General features: G+C 42.3%; 1 protein-coding gene across 2 annotated transcripts in view; it reads left to right on the top strand.

Annotated features, from left to right (window-relative positions):
- The window catches only part of LOC146785929 (uncharacterized), a 226,286-nt gene that overhangs the window by 126,235 nt on the left and 76,117 nt on the right, over positions 1–23,934 (top strand). For both annotated transcript variants that reach the window (XM_085635329.1, XM_085635330.1), the window contains exons 11-12: positions 9,046–9,147; positions 19,740–19,827. In XM_085635329.1, the coding sequence (XP_085491455.1) occupies positions 9,046–9,147; positions 19,740–19,827 (190 nt within the window). The remainder of the gene's footprint in view (positions 1–9,045; positions 9,148–19,739; positions 19,828–23,934) is intronic.

Below are 23,934 nucleotides of genomic sequence, written 5' to 3'. Positions count from 1 at the left end.
TGAGGAGTCCCTAGATTTGATTGGACGGATGTGCTAGAGGATCCTGAGCTTAACCTTGTTTGTTGTAGTTCTTACTTACCTTTTCCCACATGTACATTGCAACACATATACTACATGGTCAGGCTCACATATGATGTGCTCTTCGATCTTTCATTGTTGCCCATTGTAAAGCAGATACGGAGATCTGTTAATCCCATGTTAATCCCATGTTCACAAGTCTTGCATTTCTTACATTTCCAAAAACCTATATTATCCTTGTTCGGTCAATTAGATCTTTGAGGTTTTACAGAGGGCATATGACTCCGAGTTAATAGGTCCCCAAAGAAAGCCACTTTCCCATAAGTAATCTGAGGATAATCTGGTAGAGTCTCTCATAAATGTTCATTCAAACATAGAATCTCCTAATTTGTTTTGTTGGTTTTCCTCTATTGAGCATGTGCGGTGTTGAAATCCATGATGAATCTTAGATTGACTTCCTCCTAGGCCTGGGCGGCAAATTCCGTTCCGCTCGCGGAATTTGCAGAATTTGGGTAATTTCGTGTTCCGCTGAGAACGCGAAATTGCTCAAAAATCTGCGTTACGCGACTTCGCAAAATTATTTGCTTGTTCGCGTTCTCAATATGCGTGTTCGCGAGATATTTCACCCCGAGCACGCAAACGGGGATCGCGAACAGCAAAAAAGTATCGCGAACAAGCAATTCCGCTTGTTCGCGGAATTTCTGCGTGTTCGCGGAGATTTTTAACCGTTTCGCGGAGATTTGCGTAACGCGATTACGCAAATTCCGCCCACCCCTACTTCCTCCTATAATGTCTTGTTTTTAGTTATCAATAGTGCTTCCCTATTTTTTGAGTGAGCTCTCTGTAAAACATTATGCAGTACCTCCAAAGGATAACCCCTTTGCTTGAAATGTTTAATAGCATTTCCATTGCTTGTAATTGAAAGTGTATTCGATCTCTGAGAAATTGTGTTTTTCCCGTAATAATTCCAAATGTTACGCTCAGTTTCAAGGCTTTTGGATGAACACTATTTGCATGGAGTACACTTTTGCATGCTGTAGCTTTCCTATGGATCTTGGTGCAGACTTTCTCATTCATTCAATATCCGAGAAATTAATTGTTTCTGCGCTGATGTTATGAGTGAATCTAAGATTGCCGTTATTATCATTCAGGGAGTCAGTAGAAGATTCTAAGGCAGCTCTACCTCCTTTTGAGATGATAAACAAATCATCAATAAAAAAAAGTCCTGAACTTCACATGATCCAACACTGACTGGTTTTGTTCTGTCCATGCCATCTCCATTTCCCACCACCCCATCATCAGATTTGCCAGTGTTGGAAGGCGAAGGATGTGCCTATGACTGTACCTTGTTTTTGTAAAACGTGGGCACCGATATAAGGTGAATACATTGTGATATAGACTGGACACCAGCATGTCTAATAACATCTCTGAGTGCTGAGAAGTATCTGCATGTGTGGATCCCTTGTGAATGCTGAATTTACATATACAAGCAGACTACATTAATTGTGTCCATCAGATAGTTGTCATTCCAAGATATATAATCTATTTTATTTAAAAAATCATCGGAATCTCTCAAGAAAGAGGTCAATGCTGTGGCATATTGGAATAAAAAGATGTAAATGAACCTTGTGGTATACTCCAACAAAGAGCCAAGAATACTCACAATAGGCTGACCCGGGGTGGGCCGGGGTGGTGGTTCTCCATACTCCTGTAGATCTTTGGGAGGAGGTAGATGGTGGGTGTCACTGGGCATTGTATATTCAACTTTCTAAGCTCATCCTCATCAAGCTGACCCTCTTACCCATAAGGGCAGATTTTGATGATACTATTCAGCATATTACTTTGTACGGTCTTTACCCAATTCAGTGTTATGTTGCTTCACTTTCAACTGCCTTTCTGTTTCCAGTATGAATTTGGAATGATCGGGGTGACTGTGTTCCTGCCTTTATCATAGGTTCTAATATTTACATTTGGTCATCTTTAAGTCCTTCACGTTGCACCAGTCATTCATAGTCATGTTGCAATTCTTTGTGTTAGTTTTCTCTTGGCTGGCTGAATTATCTCCTATACCATTATTTCTTGAAGCACATCAATTGCATTCCCTGTGGGTGACTGTGAAAAGAAGGATGAGTGTAATTTACATCCACTCTTACTTTTTCTATGTGACAGGGCCTGCTGTCATGAGTGATGTAATATGGAGGTCATAAACAGTAGATGGCAGGAGGGATGCAATATAGATGTCATAAGCAGTACATGGCAGGGGTGCAAGTTATAGATAGCACAGTAAACCTTAACTGGTGAATTTCAGTGATATTTTGGGTTTAAAACATGAGATAATGACTGACATCTTCACCAAACTATAAAGTCTCTTTAACCTTTGTTTTTTTCAGTGAATGTCTAGGTTTTTTTAACATGAAGTACAGCATTATTAAAAGATCTGTGTAGTAGTCACTTTGCTAGGTAAGGGAGGCTTGAATATGTGGAGGGAATGAGCTTCCAGTGAAGAGCTGCCCAGTGAGCGGATCCTCTCTGTAGTAGCAGCTCAGAGAATGAGCTTTCCACCTAAGGGGGCTTGGGTGCCTGGAGTGAGTGGGCTCTACACACAGTTTGCGCACTTGCCACCTAGTGGGTCTTGCATGTCTGGAAGGAGTGGGCTCTATGCACAGTCTGTGCTGTGAGTGCAGACTGTGCATTATTAGGGCATGTTTGCCTAATGGGGCTTGGGTATCTGCAGGGAATGGGTCTACGCACAGTCTGTGCACTGAGCGCAGACTGCACGCAGTAGAAGCTTGCCCACCTAATGGAGCTTAGGTATCTGTAGGGAATGGGTCTACGCACAATCTGTGCATTGAGCGCAGACTGCATGCAGTAGAAGCTTGCCAACCTAATGGGTCTTGTGTCTCAGGAGGGAGTTAGCTCTGTGCACATTCTGTCCACTGAGTGCAGACTATGCGTAGTAGCGCATTCCCCCCTAAGGGCTAGGATCTCCTGAGGGGAGTGGGCTGTTAGCACAGTCTGCAAACTGAGAAAAACTGTGCACAATAGGTGCTTCCCCATAATGGGGCATAGGTTTCCAGAGGATGTGGTCTCTAAACACAGTCTACGCACTGAATTCAGACTGTCAGAAATAATAAGAAATAATAATACTTTATTGCTTAGTTAAAATAAAAACCTTTGCAATCCACTTCATTATACAGTGACATAAGCCCAAATAGATTGGCAAAGCATTTGTGTAAAAAAAATGATTTGTTTAAATACTTTAAAAGGTTGCGATATTACCATAAGACTGTACAGATTCTTAAAGTGACATTCTGTGCAATCAATAAAGTGCATTGAGTAACGTATAAGTACGGCCTTTCAGGTTTGGAGTCCATTCTCCATTCGCTCTTGCTAAAACATTTTCAAAATTCTATAAAATTATTTTTGCAAAGTTTTGTTATGGGGTCCTTTCAAGTTTATTTGACCTCGCCACTCAAGGACAGCATCCCAACTAAGTCCATGATCATAATTTCAATTTTTTGACCCTTTCATTAATTTTTTGCCGGCCTGCTCCATGAACCTTACTAAGGCATAATTTAGCTCCGGGTTATGTGAGTTAAAACTTGCTAAAACTGCGGCTCTGCAGGATCTGATTTCCATTTTATTCCAAATTTTCCTTAGGAGGGACCTTTTATCCTGCATCAGGCTTGTGCATAAACAGAGAATATGGATTATATCTTCTCTGTGTTTCCCACAAAGGCGGCATAGCTGCTGTGTTTTGTCTCTTTTCCACTTCAGCAGGTGACAAAGCAGGTTGAATACTCCCAGTTTTAGTTTTAAGAAACGAAGTTTAGTATGTGCAGAGAATGGTAAAGTTAGGTACCCCTGGGAAGACAGGTTGGAGTACTTGTTGAGAGTTAGCCGACCATGTGACCTTTTTGCGAGGCATGATTTGTCCTCTACTACAGAAAGTTTTTTCATACTTATTTTTGCCAATCTTTTAAATTCGCCTTGGCTGATTTGCAAATCCCATGCTTCTGTTAAGTTCAAAGTTGCCAGGCCTTTGGCCCAGTATGCATGCCCCGAATGCCATTGGTTTGTAGATATATTGGACCAAAGATATTGTGCCAGACTCCCGGCTTTTGATGACCTTAGTTTGTGGCAGTTTATTAAAAAACTCATTAGTCTCGCCAGAGTTTGATTGCTGATGCCCAATTCAAGCCTGATCTGTGCTGATGAGGTGTTTTTGGAAGCTTAAACACTGTTCTAAACATTTTTGCAATAATTTTGTTCAAGTTGCCACTGTCCCGCCCCTTTAAAACCTCGCTTCCATATGATAGGGTGGGAATAACTTTTGCCTGAGCTGTCTGTAGAATTGGGGTGAATGTTGGTCCAAACAATTTCTTAAAGATGGAGCTAAGAGCAAAAGAAAGTGCTACTCCCTTTTTTTTCTTCTCTTCTAGCTGAGTTTTGTAGCCACCGTTGTTGTTAAGAAAGACACCTAATTATTTTTGACAAGGTGCTTCTTCAATTCTCACCATATTTAAAAACCAAGCCATCTTCCGGGGCTTACCAGGACGCACCGCCAAGATTTTTGTTTTTTTGTTATTTATCTGGAGCTCGTTCCGTATAGAATACTCAGCAGCTGCATCCATTAATCTTTGCAGACCTATTTTTGTGTTGCTTAAAAGGACCAGATTGTCTGCATATAAGAGGCTTGGCAACCGAAAACTGGCATGTTTGGGAGCATGGGAATTTATTTTGTTTAGTGCCTCGGGGAGGTCTGATAGAAAAAGATAAAAAAGGGTAGGGGCCAAGACACATCCTTGTTTTAGGCCTCTAGATGTTGTTATTCGACGTGAAAGTCTTGATCCGTCCCCAATTTTGATCCTGACCCAGGTGTCATGGTGCAGCATCTGTATGGCTCTTAATAGGTCGTTTGGTATGCCCAGACTGTAGAGTTTCTGCCAGAGCTTTGCCCTGTTGACATTGTCGAATGCGGCTTTATAATCAATAAATCCCATATAAAGAGATCCTTTGCTAGATTCTGTCTGATCTATCAGACAGGACAGTGACATGAGGTTGACTGCTGTTCCTGTATCTTTCATAAAGCCAGTTTGGTTTGGCGGAATTACTTGATTTTCCTCCGCCCAAACCCGTAGTGAATTCAACAATATTCCAGCGAAATTCTTTGCTTCATTGTCAATGAGTGCGACCAGTCTGTAGTTCGCAGGGGCTTGCTTATTTCCTCCTTTATAGATTGGCACCAGAATCGATCCATTCCAACGGGGTGGAATAATGTTCTTTTATAAAATGAAAGAGAACAAAGGAGCTAGCTTTGATGCCCAAAAAACTGGATCCTCTTTATACAAAGCCGGGGGAATGCCTCCTGGGCCGGGGGCACCGTCTTGCCTGCCCTTTTTAATCAGTTTTACTATGTCCTCCTCCTGGATTGTTAGTATTTCAGTGCTGATTAGATGGCTGAGTCTTGGTGTTGTCCTGTTTATTGGATGAGCGGGATCTGGATCGGTAAGAGGAGGGACTGTAATGTTATTGGCCAGCCCAAAGGACGAGAGAACTTCCTTTCTAGATGCGCCCACCATATTTTCTCGTCGCTGATCATTGGGGACTGCTGATTGGGCACAAAAATGACTATGCAGAAAAGAGCTCCACTCCGACTCCAAGATGTTTGAAGCTGCCACTTTTTTGGCCTTCCCGCCAATGCCATTAATGGTACGCCAGAACCTTGCCGAGTTATTCGCTTTAATATCTTGGTATTGTTTGGCCCAGAACGAATTCCAGTTGTCCCTTTGAAGTTCTCTTTTGATTTACTTGAGATGGTTACGTGCTGTTCTCAGCTTTATTAATGGCCTTTTTTGAGTTTCCTCCATAGTTGGTTCGCAGTTTTCTTTGCTGATCGGAGTACTGTGCTTGAGAATGTTAAATTTTCCTTTTCGTGTGATTTTCTTTGCCTGGTTTGTTTAGCATACTTGGCTGTCAGTGCTGTTACAAACGTCGTCCAGTCTGCTATTTTATCCTTTGGGTCCCTACATCCTTGTTCGTAGGCTTGTTTGGCTTCGGTGGAGACCTCCTGTAAGTTTAGAACCGTGCACTTTATACGTTTTAAATTCACTGTGTGGCTCTCGTGAATTTGTGCCCTTTCTTCTTCATGTTGTTGTAAGCTGGTATTAATTAGAATTTCTTGGGGTCTATGATCGCTCCCCACGATGTTACTAAATCCAAAAATTGATATGTGTTGTAAAAGACCGAGGTTAACAAAGGTATAACATTCAGACTGTGGGTAGTAGGGACTTGCCTACATAATGGAACTTCTTAGTGTATTGGGAATCCACTCTCTGTAAACAATTTTGTATAGCCGGAATGCTGTGCTTTAATTTTTAATGTTCATTTTTGATGCTCTCATAGTCCTGAGACACTCCCATGGGAGTCCCTCAGGAATGTGATGAGATTTTTTTATTTAAACTTTTGCCCCATGTGGTCCCTCTGGGACCACCCTGCAATGGCTAGAGGGTCAGGGTATCCCTTGCTTGGTCACATAAGATGGTGGTCTCCACAAACTCATTGTCTAATCTAATCAGCTCTCAAGATTATCAGGTTCAAAGTACTCACTGGTCTTACCTTCCATGGTAATTACCATGACTGCAGGTTCAAAGATGCCAGACTTGATTACCCATTGTTGCAGTCTGGGTAACAGTGCTAGGCATTTCGTCCTCTTGATGCTTGTTTCATGTCAGAAGGTTCCCACAACATGAAAAGTGGTCATCTCCTAGCATAAACGGTCCACTGGTCTTCTTGGTCATCAGATGAATGAGTCACCTCTCTTGGTGCTGCAGGATTTAGGCGATGATTGGGCATGGGTGATTACTAAGTGATTGGTCCATGCTCTTATCCTATGAACCATGTGGAATTGTATTGGTTCCAGGACGGAGATCTCCAGCAGTTCTGGGAGCATCTATGTGAAGATCCAACCATATTGTCACCTTTATTTTTTATCAGGGACTCCATAGAGATGGATTTATTTTTTGTCTGTCTTTGTTTTCTAGGTCAATGATGTTAGTTTTCAGGCTCTAAATACCCAGCCATATATCAAGGGTGCTGTTATATTTGCTTTCCAAGTAGTCCAGCCACTTTTCAACCAAGTTGAATTGCTTGTGAAAGGATGCCCGGTTAGTGCATATCAACTATACTTCAGACTATATGTCGTATGCTGTGTATCCAGTCAAGATATAATGGCCTCGATCCCTGATGCTTCTTTCAGTATTGATTCAATGTGGTGTAGGCCATTTTTGTGGATGTTTGTGTGCTTGTTTCAGGCTCCCATGACAGCCAGAGAGACCCTCTGAGAATGGAATTTGGCATTCTGTCCGGCCCGTAGACTTGGGGTCAAACAGGTGTTTTGGGGGTATACTCTGCTACAGGCACCGTAGGCAGTTTTGTGTAATGGTACCTGGCAGTAACTTCAATTTCAGCCTCTGTGCAGTCGAAAAATCCCTCAGACTTTGGGGTGTCATGTGCAGTCAATAGATGGTAGCTGTTAAGAGGACTGCAGGTGTCAGGACCACATTAGCCTCCCATATGTGGCCACTGATCAACAAATTGCAGTCACCACAGAGTTTCTTTCCCTGGTCATCAGAAAATACTGTATGGTTATCCATTGGGGCTCATCCACGGATACTGCCAAGCTCCTGGAACCACAGTGTGGTAGTGAATTGGCATGTCTCTGGTCATTGCCCCCTCAAGGCCCTAAGGGGTGGGAATAATTCCTTAATGCTGGAAGTAGGCCCATCAGTCTTCCAGCGGTGGCATAGGGCCCAGAGACACCTTGGAGGGAGTGCCTCCAGTTCAGGCCCTCTCAGGTGAGTGATTGTCTTAGGTCAGTACTGGATTTGGTCAGCTAGCTTGTTTCAGAAGGCTTCCAGAAGGCAGAGTTGTAATACAGGATCCTGATTCTGCAGGTGCACTGCCTGTGAGCAGCTACACAGGACTGTGATCTCACACAAGTGGCATGACAGTGGTAAGAGTGTCCACTCTTCTGCTGACCTAACATCAGTTGTAGAATTGCACGGGTATTTCCCGATGCAGCATACGGTGCTGCATGGGGTCTAGCGACAACCCACCTCTTCACACAGCCCCCTTTAGGGGGCTTGAACCACCACGGTGTGTTGTTGGTTGATGGAGTTCCCCTAGGAGGCAACCACATCAGCTCGGCTTAGCTCCACCCTCAGTGATTCCTCATTTCTATGGCTACCCTAAGGGTTCAAACTGGAATACTGCAGTATTTCCCCATACTGAAACTACTTATGTTAGTGGATGTTGACATTCCCTTGGTGAAACGCCGCCATGAATGGTTGTTGTGAGAGTTGTGGTGACAGCTTTTGTGCTAAGTCGCCAAGTAGAAAAGGAAGCGTAACATTTTCAGCTAGTCCCTCACAGCTGTCTATCGTAACATCTTCTGAAAATTCCTCCAGACTCATATTATTGTTTCTATAGGGTACCCCTCCACAACAACTGTTTCTTTAATATGATGGTCTTGTGACATACCCAAATGTGACTCCCACTTCTTACTTGCAGCTAGTCATTGAGAAGGAAGGATCACATTTGTGACCTATCACATTGCTTTTACTGATGAAGTGTAGTAGAATATGGAATAAGTTCTAACATGAGCTTCCATACCTTAACTTCCTGAGCTATGCAGCTCTCCCACAGCTGCATATAATACCCAAGCCACTGTAATTCTATTATTTAGCATACAAATTTTAGGAAATCTTTAACTTTCATTATCTACTTCTAGTTTCCTTGCTACCTCAGTGACCATTAAGACATATAGAGCATGCATATGACAGTTCAGGACTCAATATGAATGGAAACTGCTTTATATTGGAGCATCCTGTTTCTGTACACAACCATTATTCATGAATCATCTTCTGCCTGTGTGCATCTAGACTACTTTTTCATGCATTCTTGAGTGCATTTTCTGATGCAAACATGTAACAAACTATGTACATTTTCTGTGTGTAATAAATACAGGTGGTGAATGGAAAGCGCTATGAAGTCAAGTATCTATACAGAGAAACTGATTGCCCTAAGAGTAAATTCGAAGAAGTACATCCGGATTGCGAACCACTGGACGTAAGTTGTATCTACATAGCTTGCTCATGTAAGGACATGGTATGTTATTTTCCTGTTTGTATCTTCAGTGCCAAGAAGAATGTCCTACTTTGGTGTTGCTCATTCCCTACAAAAGTAGTTAATGATACCATGCATGCTTAATTGTACTGCAAACTTTACACTCTTTGGCAATTTAAAGAGGAATTATATTAGCATATTATAAATGAGGGAATACATACTTGTAAAGTGATATTTCATATAGACAAGGAATGTGGTAATACCACATCCAGGCATGTCAAACCCACGCCCATTACCACCAGCAGATTCTGCATGTTTGAATGTGGAAAAACACAAAGGCTGGCCCATATTCACTATAAAATCATGCAGCACGGCAAGTAAAGTTGCTATTCTGCGTTGCCCATTGGTGTAAAAATAGCCCCCGTGGTGCGGGGGGTACTGAGCTCCAGGGGTCCTCCTCTTGCACTGTGCACGGACGGAAGGCCCCTGAGCTGAGAGCTCATGTCTGGGTCAGGCGCATGAGGCCTCCATATACTTTGCAGGGGGGCCCCTCCTCAAGTTTTGTTGCGCCAGAGGCGTTGCGTGAATGGGAGAGAGAAGAACTGTACCATATATACTAAGATGTTTCACTGTTCTTCTTTTGCCCTGCGCTTGTGCACTTTTAGCTGCCATTCGCCAATGCACACACACTTCTCAATAGTGTAAGGGTATCTGGGATGTGGTAAGCGTAGTTTTTGATATCAGGAAGGGGTCCCTTACAGTACGAAAACATAAGCTTTAAAGCATTTCCCACTTTGTACATGTGCAGTAGAATGCAGCACACATGCAAAGAGGAAAAAATGAGGTGGGATGAAACACTTCTCCTGGTTATCCCTCCATTAAGAAGGTGCAGGATTTTGGCAAACCCCCCCGGCTAAAATTCTGTCTAGATAGAGATTTACCTGAAAACCCATGGGTGGTTGCATTGGAACTTACATGATCCACTCATGCAACACCTCCTTGACGCAAATTAACTCAAGGCAGTACATTGCAGAGCTTTGTAATGTTTTTGGTTACAATGCAACTTGATTTGTGTTGGATTGTAAATGCCCCCACTACTCTTTGCCTCCTTGTATTGTAATGTAATTGCCTTTGTATAGCGTTTACTACCCCGGATGAGGTGTCAAAACGCTTTTTCCGGCGAGTAGCACTCTACTCCCGGACCCATAGAGGATTAGTGTTGAATTAGTATAGTGAAACATGCAAGTACATTTTAAGTGGTGGATAGGTTAGTCAGTTATTTGTATTCGGAAGGATAGCAGAAGGATAGAAGAGGAAAAAAGGTTTGTATTTATATAGCACTTGTTACCCCTGATGGGGTGTTGAAGCACTCTACTCCGGAAACCCATAAAGGATTAGTGCTAATTAGTATGGTGAAATATGAAAGTAATTTGAGTGGTGGATATTAGTCAGTTATTTGGAGTGAGAAGGATAGCAGAGGAATAGAAGGGGAAGAAAGGTTTGCATTCATATAGCACCTGTTACCCTTGATGGGTGTTAAAGTGCTTTTCTGGCGAGTAGCATGCTACTCCAGAACCCATAAAGGATTAGTGTTGAAAATTAGTATAGTGAAATATGAAGTAATTTGAGTGGTGGATATGTTATTCAGTTATTTGGATAGAGAAGGGTAGGTGGCGGGATAGAAGAGGGAAAGAGGTTTGTATTTATATAACGCTACTCTGGAAACCATAATGATTAGTGTTGAATTAGTATGGTGAAACATGGAATTCATTTGAGTGGTGGATTTCTTAGTCAGTTATTTGGATTGAGAAGGGTTGGAGAGAGGTAGAAAAGGGAAAAAAGGTTTGCATTTATATAATGCTTGTAACCCTGATGAGGTGTTGAAACGCTTTATTGGCGATTAGCACGCTACTCTGGAACCCATAAAGGATTAGTGGTGAAGAAAGAAAGTTTAAGAAAGTAACGCAAACCCAACTCAAAGAGTTTGTAAATCTGGACCACAGTTACTATCCGTTATTACTTATTTAAAGCTACTGCAATTACCAGGTTACCACAAGTATTGGGTATCATAGACACACAGTTTTGTTTCAGAAAGCTCTAAGGGACAGATGTAGATGTACATAGCCTTTTTGTGGTCACAAACTCTACAATATGTAAAATTACAGGATTTGCAACAACAAATGGCATTTTGGTATTTATTAGACTCATACTGAATTGGGATTAGGAAGGGGTGTGAAAGGGATGTTCCACCTACGTCAGTTTGGTATGTGTCAATGGGAAAAAAAACCAGTATTTGTAAAGCTCGAACTAATCACCTGTAAGGGTCTCAAGACGCTGGGGCCATTAGGGAGATTAAGTGAGCTATTGCCCAGAATCACATGATCCTGAGCTGATCTGCCTCTGGCGATCGAACCGTGAGCGCCGCGCTTCGGAGTCAGCCGCCCTGGGTGCTGCACCACACCTCTCCCTGGATTGAACAGTTACCTGCTTCAAAGGAGGTGGTAAATGATTTGCAAAAGGGAGGCTGTCCCCTTGGACACTTTCCCCTTTGGGAATCATGTCTGATGACTGCTGAGTGTGCAGGCAGTGGTCCAGGGCACCACTGTGTGCCCATCCCACTGTTTTCTCCAATGGTCATCTTTTATGTTTTTTAAAGTAGCATGGGTTCCTTTAAAATACATGGACTGTTTTGCCACCATCCCTGTGTTTATAGCCAATCACAGGAGTCACACTGCTTCCAGACATTTTGTGATGCACCCTATTAGTACACCGTCTTACTGTTTGAAAACTGTATCTTAGTACATCAGGCCCTAAATGAGGGTCTAAGTTGTACAGATGATGGGCAGGACCCAAATAAGTGACAAGCAAGAGTCGCACTCTGTTAATTTTCTTGATGTTCAATTAACACCACCAATTTGTAACATTCTTTGTTACAGTGGTTTACACTTATGGTGTTTGCAACATGCACATCTGCCTCTGTTCTGCGTGCTCCTAATGATGGACATGATTGCATCACCCATCCATTGTCATGATAGGGTCAGCCTTCCACAAGTGCCACTGAACACTGCCCTCTTGGTGACAGTTAACTAATGGCATTTCCTATTTGGTGCTGTCACAGGACGTCCATACCATTTTTGCTGTATCACTTAGACCTTATACGTTAACATTAAGAGGTTCAGTGAAGTTTAGTTTCTGGTCTAGCAGAGTAACTGTTATCACCCTGGGCACTTTGGAGATTAGACTAAGATCTGCATTGGTTGCTACTTCAATGTGTGTAGAGAAAATCAAGAGGGATTATTATTTGATGCAGCCGGGTAAATGGTGATTCATTTTGAGGATGGTAGCAAAGAGGGAAGGCCCACCTAACCAGTTAATCTTGTACATTGGCTATTTGGAGAGATGTGTGTTGAGAAGTGTTCAAATAAATCACAATCTATTATTATTTAATAAAGTTTATTATTTCAAATTTAAATCCTCAATATACACAAGGTTTTTCTTGATGGAGTAATAGACAACAAGGGCCCTATTACGATGTTGGTTGGTGAGGCTCTGACCGCTCGTCAGAGGCTCACCGGCCGACATTGTAGGTTTAAAGTCCGACCGCCTAATTATAATGTAGGCGATTGGAGTTTGAACCGACCAATCAGATCGACTGGGCTCCGACGGGCTCAATGAGCCTGTTGGCCAGTCGGAGGCCGCACATAATCCCCTATGGATGGCGTTTCCGCCGTGGGGATTATGATGTCGGTTTCCAACAGGATTTTGATGTTGGGCTTTCCGACATGAAAAGCCTGTCAGAAAGCAGTTTTGGGTACCCCTAGCTGGGTCCCCATGCTTCAGCAGCCTCCGGTTTGGGGCCTAGGGGACACCAATGGCACCCCCCTGTTAATCTCTGCAGGATTAACCGAAGCTCCCATTTCTCTATGGGATCTTGTGCTGTGGTGTGCTGTGGCCGGTTTCTGACCGAAGCACAAGCTCCCATAGAGAAATGGGAGCTTGCGACCCCACCATGTGCAGTCACATCATGATTGCGGTGTCAGGACCGCCGACTGTTGATCAGTCATCCCGAGACCGTGGCGGTGTTGGTTGGAGGGAACTCCGACCTACATCATAATAAGCCTCCAAATGTTTTGCTCAAGCAAATAGTGTCACAGAGCTTTCTTAAGGCAGTTCTATTGTACCAAGATATAAAAGCAAAAGACGGAAATATTTGTTCATAGTCAGGTCTGTGATCACCAGTTTCCTCCACTGGTCAGGTACATCTGTTCAGTCTAGTGAATTGTAGTCTCTGATGCTTTCCCATCCTTGAGAAAACGTTGTGGTGCTACACATTACAGGAAAACGTGTCAGCTCTAGCTACATCAAGAAGAACCTCATTTATATTGAGATTTTAACATTGATATTAAAAGGTTACTCATTGATAATCGTTGTGAATTATTTGAACGCTGCTCAATGCACATCCCAGAGAGAGTGCTATGAGCCGTTACAAATGACCAAGGCCCACAGTAAGGTTCCAGCTATCTGATAACAGCATTCCTAAATGATTGGAGATGTTCCACAGAGTATAGGTAATCATTTGCTAGACTTATGATTATATGAACAACAATGGACTGGCTCATTCTGATTACTGAGTACATCTTTCGGTGGGAGGAAGCATCGTGTCTTGTTTATTATTTTGGTTAGTGTTGACCACAGAGGCCATAGAGAAGTCACAGAAAAAAAGTTTATCACCCATATGATTTCAGGTAGCAGAAACACATACACTGGACAGATGTTTGGTCAAAGAGTGGTAATTTGTGTTGCAAAATTAAATAAAATGTTTGTCAAAAAGCCAGTGAGAATCAATGGCATTGTAGGTTGACAGGTTAATGATGGGTAAGGAACAATTCTATAGGGGTTGGGGGCCTGAGATATTCTGACCAGAAGTGCAGTCATTGTGTATCTGTGCGGTACTGGATAAATAATTCAACCTTTCTTCAGTGTTTGATCTTGGGTTTAGAAGGTTTAGATCATCTGTAAATTATTTTTTAATTTGATTTTTGGCCAACTGGGCTGTATTTTTGGTGGTGGAGGGGTTATCAAATGCATGTGTAGCATGGTGTCCTATAAAGGCCTTGATGTCATTGGTAGCTCAATCCAGCAGGTGATTCAAGAAAGGGAAACCTGAAAGGAGGAATCAGTCTAGCTGTTGCCAAGGTCACATGCCAATGTGGGGTTTCTCAGTTTTGATTTGTGTATTTCCATATTATGTAGCTTCCCAAGAATATTAAAGTTAATAAGGAAATTATGTGGATGATGAGTTTTGAGATACCGGGAGATACAGGCTAGGATTGTCTTTGCAGGTAGGTCGATAAAATCTGCGACTATCATTCTGTGACTGCAATAACATATTTGTTGGTTGGTCTGACATCCCAGATGTTCATATCATTGAGAAAGAAGCAGAATTTTGAGGCACACATCAGATGGTATATAAGTGCACAAAGAAAGATGAGACAAAGCCTGCAATGTATTTGATGATCACGAATTCAAAGAACTCACGTAGTGGCCATTTCGTGGCCAGGCTCTTATAAACCCAAGACTAGACTATGGAAATGCCCTATAACTAGGACTCCCCGACTACCTGAGCCACAGACTTCAGGTGTTCCAGAACATGGCAGCTAGCATTCTTCTTAACCTACCTCCAAGAACGCACGTGTCCCTGCACTTATGCACCCTCAACTGGCTCCCAATAAGGAAGAGAATCTTGTTCAAAACACTAGTTTTGGTCCACAAGGCACTTTGTCATACAGGTGCAGGCTACATCAGGACAAGAATCAGCTGTTACGTCCCCACGAGAAATTTTCTGTCAACCAACAGTCTTCAGGCTTGGATCCCTAAGATTCGCCGCACTAGAGCTGGGGGCTGTTCCTTCTCCTATGTAGGGCCATCTGTGTGGAACAAGCTCCCATTTGAGATATGCTCAGTGGACACTATCTAGTTGTTAAAAAAAAAGCTGAAAACCTGGCTTTTTAAGCAGGAATAGACAGTCTGACTGTTAGGTTACCTACGAGCAAAGCGCCAGGACACTCCTTGGAGTAGCCGGGCTATACAAGTTGCCTTTCATTCATTCATTCATTCATTTGTCAGTGACAGAGTTAAAAAATCTTATATGGTTGATATGTTAGATGCACTGAGCTTAAATAAGGTTATGCCACAGGAACAGAAATGAAGTAGACCAGCTAAGCATACGTCAGTAAAACTGTTGTTTTAGTTCAAGAGGTTGGCAATGGACATGACTTATTTTGTGAAATTTAGGAGTAGGCATGCCTGTGGGATGTTCTTCACAAGATGAGCAGTACATGTGTATGGACAACATTCCTAGCATCATAAAAACTTCTAGGATAGAGACATTTGAGTGGCTCTGTTGAGAATAATGGAAAAGGCACAAACTAGTACCCTCATCAGAGAACAGATGTGAAATCTGCTCATGTGTGTCAGCATTACCAGTATTACAGTCCTGATGTGATCAAGTACAGAAGCTTTACAGTTTCCTGCAATGGTAAAACATGACGAGGAATGGGAAAAAAGAGACAAAACAATGCCATACTCAATATCTTCCTTTGTCTGATAATTGGGCAAAATAGTGACAGTTTTGGCAGGAGATCACCCAATTAATGGTCCTGATGTAGGGTCTTCACCCTAGTATACAACTATGCTCTGAAAAGGACAGGAAGCATCACAGTCAGATACAGCAATGCACACATGTACAAAAGCTGACAAAACCAGAAGAGCATCATCTAGACGTAGAGTGCGGTGTAAAGTCATAATCATGATGCTAGTCTTAGGCAGGACTTTGTCTATATACAAAGGGATAGCAGAGAAAAACTGAATGCTATTTTGTCTGCCGCCAGCAATATTTGATGGGCTCTGAACACAACACATTCCACTTGGCTATGGAGGCAACAATCAATTTCAATGATGTGTCTGCATCGTAAGCCATCAAGTCTCAGTCTTAACGAAAAAATAGGAACTCTCCTGGTCATTTCATATGGTATAGTTTTGATAACACCCCCCTAAATGAGACATTTACCTTGCCAACCAGAATTATGTGCCAGTCACGTTGTGACATGGTGTCCACACTCTGTATGGTAATCTAAGTATCCTTCAGCTGGTGGGCCAGTGTGCATGCGTGTTAATCCTTTGGGTCCTATGAGATAACATAGATGTTACAACTTCAACAACCAGGAAACTATGTGCTACTCACATATTGGTGTGCATGGATATGTCACTCGCTTTGCACACAGCTACTTTTCTAGTGGGCACTGCAAGGATCAGGAAATTGGATGAGTCCTTAGGCTTGGGATCGGGATACTTCAATTTTTTTACTTTGCAGTCCAAGGATTTGTTTTGAATCTTGAATACATATTGCTGGATCATATATGATGTATCATGATGCCATGATGCGTCATGATGTGTGTTGCCAGTTTCTACTAACACTGAGAGTCCTCATTCAAGTTGGTCTTCTGGAAAGCGCAGAGGGGTTTTCAAAAGTTTTTTTAAAGGATAGGTTGATAGTTTCAGACCTTAATTGAAATGGGAGGTTTTTTCCATTCTTTACCAATGCCAATTGCTAATCAAAGCAAAGAATGCCATATTTCAAGTGTGGGATACAACTAAACACTTTCAGGTCTGCATTACCTTTTTAAGCACATATGTTCATAAATCTTGTGGGGAAACAGCCTTTACAACGCAGCCATTACAATGCACTACCTTTACAACGCAGTCATTACAACGCAGCATCCTTTACATCGCATGCCATTACAACGCAGTCATTAAAACGCATGTCACTACAGTGCATGTCATTACAACGCATGTCACTACAACACATGCCATTACAATGCATTATTAGGTAAGTAATGGGGAATAGTAATTTTGAACCCTACACTATCCACCACTTACCCTACTGTTGCACTCACTGGAGTGGGAATGGTAATTTTTACCCCTGCACTATCCAACACTTACCCTACTGTTGCACTCACTGGAGTGGGAATAGTAATTTTTACCCCTACACTATTCAACACTTACCCTACTGTTGAGCTAAAAGTAATATGTGTTGTAATGGTATGCATTGTAATGGTATGCGTTGTAATGGAATGCATTGTAAATGTAGTTTAAAAAAATGCGTTGTGATGGCATGCGTTGTAAAATCATACGTTGTAATGGATGTTGCGATGTAAAAACTGCGTTGTAAATGCATGCGTTGTAAATGTTTGCGTTATAATGTCATACATTCCTACAAATGTTTTTGTGTGTGTGTGTATATATATATATTCACTGAAAAAACCATAGGTTTCACACATGTTATAGTTAGCGGAAATTTTACTGATAAAAAACCAATGAAATTCCCCCGTTATAGTTAGTGCAGGCAACTATAACTCACGCGACCGCAATCCTCTGCTGATGCTAATACTGTTTTTAGACACTTATTTGCCCATGTCTTCTTCCATACATTTTTAGCTATACATATATTACAAATATTTTTTTTTCATAAAGACACATATGTCATCAGCAGAAGATTGCGGTCGCGTGAGTTATAGTTGCCTGCACTAACTATAACGGGGGAATTTCATTGGTTTTTTATCAGTAAAATTTCCGCTAACTATAACATGTGTGAAACCTATGGTTTTTTCAGTGAATTTGCAAGGTTTTTTAAATGCTAATTCCTAACTATAACGTGTGTGAAACCTATGGTTTTTTCAGTGAATTTGTACGTTTTTTTAAATGCTAAGTTACTTTACGCCATTCGTGGCGTGCGCGCCCACTTAACGCAGTTCGTTCCGTGCGCGCACGGTACGCTTCGCGCACCGTGCGCACACAGTGAGCACACGGTGCGCTTCGCGCACCGCGCGCCCACTTTACGCAGTTAGTGCCGTGCACGCACGGTGGGCACGCAGTGCGATGACAAAGCAAGAAAGCACGTCAACAAATCTGTTTCTGCTTTCCTCCGTGACTATGGTATGGGTGCCATTTACCACAACAACTTGCGTTATGACATGCAAGACATTTATAGAGGAGATGGTGTGCACTTCAATGATGAAGGGAACAGAGTCTTCCTCTTGAACCTTAGACTCTGCATCGGTACTTACTTGTAGGTACCACTAAAAAATCATTTCATAAACACAACGGCTCTTTTTAGAGCCCCCTAATATCTAAACACTTAAATCTGATTTTCATTTTTTTTTGGTTTTTTTTCCTACCGTACGCTTACCGTAAGCTTACCGTACGCGTACCCCGTGATTTTTTTTAAAATCAATAAATGTTTTCTTTGTACTTTTCTGTCCTTCTTTGACCCCCTTACAAATGTTAGGGGGTCTGTAACTCTCCTCATTGCCCCCTTTCCTTGTTTTCACTCTTTTTTTTCAGAGTGAAATACACAAAATGGCGGCCGCCGCTTCCTGGTTTCGGCCGATTCGAATGTTTACTAAGATCTAAGAGCCAATCAGAATCGCGCTCGCGCACGCCACCGTACGCTTACCGTAAGCGTACGGTAAGCGTACCGTAAGCGGGCTCAGATATATATATTGATTTAAAGGCTATTTTCTCAGAATCTACTGAACAGATTTACACCAAACCTACAAAAGGCACTTCCTTGACCTAGGGACTACCTCTCTGCCAAATTTTGAGTAATTCTGTTCAGCCGTTCGGGCTGTAGCTCGTTCTAAAGGTCCTATGGAAAAATGCATGGGAAAAACGCGTTTTGGGACCCCCCTTTTATCTCAGCCCCCGCTTGACGGATCCCCCCGAGACTTTCAGGGTAGGAGCGTAGCGTAGCGCCCCACCTATTTTGAGAAATTCGCGAGGATTCGTCGACTGGCGCCAAAGTTATTCAAAATAGAATGTTGAGGTTTTCCTATGGAAACGTGGTCCTAACTATAACTACCTACTGGCGACCGCCAGTAGGTAATATATATCTATATATATATATAAAGTAGAAAAATATAATATTGAAAATTGTAAAAAGTTCTGTAAATGCGAAGGAAAGTGATATTGGAGGCTAAACATGTATTAATTTGGTGTCCTCAGGTTGATTAGTGGGAGCAGTGCAAATGCAATTAAATTAAGCATTTTTATCATTTGTCTATTTGTTTGAGGAATGCTTGTTTCTGTATTTGTATGTATTGTTTTGAGATTCAAATGACCGCAGTTGCTTAAGCTGGGGTCCCAGCATCCGTTAATGACTCAGAAGGGTCCCCGGATTCCAGTAATGATTAAGCGGGGGTCCACACAAGTCAAAAGGTTAAGAACCGTTGGGTGAGAATATAACTGGCTAACCTGGTGTGGAATTGTGTACAGTGTTAAGTAACATATATTTGTTTTTGGCAGAAATGTACAGACTTGGTGGCCTGGTGGTCTCCTTGTGTTATGATCACCACTTGCTTCTGTATCTGTGACTTAATGATGATGTTCTGTAAGAGGAAAACCGATATCTGACTTCTAGTGCTGCAGATGTCACAGCATTGTAGGGCTCTGACACGTGTTCTGCTCTTTTCATGCCCGAACCTAACTGTGCATGATTACTTTTTTCTTTTAATAAACTTCCTAATTTATGTTCACAGGACCATGGTCGTTGCACAGCTACCGTGCATGTCGCGCTCAATGGTTCAATTGCTAGTTTCGAAGAAGGCTGCGTGCCGGCACCCCCAGGTAAGAACCTCTAATCACAAGTCCATCAGATGGTAACTAAACCACAGCTAAATCCTGGCACCCTCTGCCTTTCCTGTAGATTCAGAACCTGACTAATTGCATTATAATAACAATAAAATATGGGTGTGAAACGTGTCTTCCTTGGAAAATGCAATCTTTCCAAAGTTCTTGACTTTTGCAGTTTATGATGTATGAAAAGTGTGCCAAGCCTGTTGTTGATTGTGCAATGTTTTTCTGTGCACTACAAGATGATTTCTCTGCATACCAAGCTGATTTTCCTTCTAATTGAATTGAGTTGTGTTGGCAAATGTATACAGACTATTTCTCTGCAGTTTTTTCTATTCCTGTGCAGGAAGGCAATGCAACCCCTTAAGTCAGATTTACCATGCCACGCAGAGGAACCATGCTCTGTATGGCATAGTAAGTCTGGAGTAATGCAAGGCTAAGCAAGTCGCTGCATTGCATGGGTTTTGGCGCATTCCCAGATTTACTAAGACTACTAAATTTAGGAATGTGTCAAAGTGCCACGCCTTCCCAGGCGAGGCGTAACAAGAAGTATGTTTATTTCTCCTCGTCATCCCTCTTTCTACATGTGCCTCATTCTGAAGCACACGTAAAAAGAGGAAAATGCCTCTGATGTTTGGTTTTGTGCAGGAAGATATCTCTTCCTTTACAAAAATACTCCTGCCTGTAACACAGACACCCTTGCACCATGGTGTGACAGCACAGAGAGAGAGAGCAGGAGTGCGCCATGTGTTAGTAATTAAGGCTCATTCCTGATCTCTCCATTTGATGCAGCGTGGTGCTAAATGTTGAAAAATCTGTCGCTAAGGATCTGGTGTACATAGTGTATGTGGCACTGCAAAGTATGCAATTTGTAAAATCACAGACTTTGCTACCACAAAAAATGCAAGCTGCAATGTACAAAGAATGCATTGCTAACTGGAAGCTAATTTCTGACTTGCAAAATACCTTTGTCACTCATTCCCAGTTTGTTGGAGGGAAGGACGTCAAGGCGGCATCCCCCTGCTTCTACTGAACTGCAATGGAAGGCATCAAATAGTGCGCGACCACAATTGTGATTATAAACCATTATTCCCATACATTCCTTTAATGGGAAATGTTTCCTGGACCCCACTGTCAGATGCAAATAACAGCAAGACAATTGCATGGTACATTTATGAGATCGTTTCAGCATTGCTTACCCTTTTTTTGTTTGCTTCACCTTATTTGATAGTTTGTTTACTGGGAGCTTTGGCATCCTCCCAAGCCCGGTAACATGCAAATAAATTTGATTCACACAGAGCCCTGGATTGTATGTCTTTATTTCTCTGTATACAATTAACACTGATTACGTCATAACTGTTAAAAACCACACCTTAACACCTTCCAGCAAGGTACGTAATTCCTCTATTGAGTCTGCCCAGAACCACATGGGTCCTACCACAACACTACATCTCCCCCCTTGATAAATAAAAAGTGCAAACAACTGTTACATTACATTTCTTCAAAAAGTCATCAAGGCGCTCAAGCTAGTCGGCCAGTTCGAAGGGCATGAAGTGGTTCAGATGCACTCTGTTCGTGCACCGATGGTACATGTTCTGATGCTTGATCTGGACTGTCAGGCGGGGTCACCTCATTCATAAAATTGTAGGAGCTGACGATCGTAGAGATTGGTGCTTAAAGTGAGACGAGTCCCATGTGATGGACTGTCCTGGATGATGGTCCGTCACCATTTGTCTTTTGCATGTCACAATCCTCAGAGGATCGACAGCAAACATAGTGCTTGTTTTCCGCTTTCATTTCTGCTTGACCAGGACCAAGTCACCTTTATCGAAGACTGTCTCCTGGGCTCATCGACGCCGATTGGTGTATGTCTTCCTTTTGCACTTTCAAGAAGTGTCTGTGACACAAACCTTATCAGTATTCGAGGATCTGTCTACTGTCCATTGTGGCAGCTTGGTTCTGATGGCTCTCCCAAATAGCAAGGTGGTTGGACTTTCACCAATTGTGGAGTGAAGAGTTGAACAATAAGCATGGAGGGCTTGTTACAGGGCTTGGTTTACCTCAGTCCTCTCCATTGATGCTTGTTGAATTATCCTTTTGAGGGTACCAATGAATCGTTCCACAACACCATTTGCTTGAGGCCACAAATGTGTACTCTTTTGATGCTTGAAATTTAGTCTGATTAGAAACTCCTTGAATTCTTTACTACTGAATGGCAGAACATTGTCAGATTTGAGAGTTGTGGGGATACCCCACACTGCAAAAATGTTATCCAGCCGCTCTATGACCTTGTCATGAGTTATTGATGACAACTCCTCTACTAAAGGAAATTGTGAATACTCATCAATGACTACCATTAGATGATGTCTGTTTCCCAGGGGCCCAAATAAATTAACTGTGACTCTTTCCCATGCCTGTGCAGGAAGGTCAGACATTGTCTGTGGATGTTGTGTCAATTTGGGGTAATGAAGGTTGCAAAGATTGCACTCTTTTAGTTCTCTCTCAACTCGCTCATCTAAGCACGGGAGCCACACTCGGTCTCTGAGGGCTCTTTTGGCAGCGATAAAGCCACGATGTCCTTCATATGCTAGTTCAATGACCTTTTGTCTTAGGTTCTCAGGCTTGACAATTCTTGAGCCTCTCAATACAATCACTTCCTTGTTCACGAACAGTTCATCCTGTACATTTTTGAATTTTTGAAATTCAGCATCGTCAGCAAAAGGTTGAACACGGTTCTTCCACGATTGAATTGAAATGATGTCTTTGTGAATAAGCATGTTCTTATCAGCATTAGTAGCAGCAATAATCTGTTCAATGGATAGGGCTGCTGGCATACTGGACTTCACAATGAAATTGATGTTCTCCTCAGCTGTTTTGGATGTCGAACTGTGACGATGTAGCGGTACGTGTGAAAAATAATCAGCAGGGTTCTGGTCTTTACCGGCTTGTGTACAATTGCATAGTCATACTCTTGCAGTCGCAATCCCCACCTCTCAATCCAAGAGGGCATCTTGGCTTTCGGATTTCCAAAAATGGTGAGCAGCCCTTGGTGGTCCGTTATGATATTGAAACATTTTCCATGTAGAAACACATGAAAATGTTCGCAGGCCTAAACTACAGCCAGACTCTCCTTCCCCTGCTGAGAAGAGGCACCTTCTGTGTCAGGCAGGCTGCAACTAGTATAGGCCACAGTGTGTCTCTGAGCATTTGTCTGACTGTTATGTTGAGCAAGGAGTGCCCTCAATCCCATAGGGCTAGCATCTACTGTGATCTCAGTCAGTAATTTGGGATCAAAATAGGCCATTTTGGTCGCATTCTCAGTTGCATGTTTTATTCTTTTGAAGCTTCGATCACATTCAGCAGATCATTGGAATGGGACATTCTGTTTTGTCAATTCTCACAATGGAGTACTCATTGTAGCAAAATAACCTCGAGCAATAAGTGGCCATGTCTACGAAGGATTGCAGCATTGTGACATCTTGTGGAGGGGCAAGTAGCTGACAGTTCTTTCACTTTATCATGGTCAGGAATCATTCCCCCATCAGAAATCATGTGTCCAAAGAATTTAAGTCTGGTCTTGTGAAACTGACACTTTGCTGCGTTCAAAGGGAGACCTGCATCAGTAAGTAACTGGCACACTTGTGTAAGAGCCGTGGCATGCTCCTTTTGCGTTGCTCCAAATACCACCAGTATGTCATCACTGTAATTAAAAGCATTTGTGACAGGTTGAATTGTTTGACATGTATAATCCTGAAATTTTTCGGCAGCTGATGACAATCCAAAACTCATCCTTTTGTATCTGAACAAAAGCACATGAGTCGAAAAAGTAGTGATGTACCTGCAGTTTTCTTCCAACTCAAGTTAATATTATCCTTTGTTCAGGTCAAGGCGGAGGAAGACTTTGCCACTCTTCAGTTGCATAATCATGTCTGCTATGTGTGGACTAGGATGTCTTTCTCTCTCGATTGCTTTGTTGGGCTGGCGCATATCAACACAGATTTGCACTGCACCTTCACTGTCCTTTTATGACCCACCACTATGGCCGAAACCCATGGTGTAGGACAAGTGCAGCACTCAATGATGTCCGGCTTCAACATTGTT

This window comes from Triturus cristatus, chromosome 11 (genome assembly GCF_964204655.1).
Source record: "Triturus cristatus chromosome 11, aTriCri1.1, whole genome shotgun sequence".
Lineage (NCBI taxonomy): Eukaryota > Metazoa > Chordata > Amphibia > Caudata > Salamandridae > Triturus > Triturus cristatus.
The sequence above is the reverse complement of the archived record's forward strand: the minus strand, read 5'-3'. Positions and strand labels throughout refer to the sequence as shown.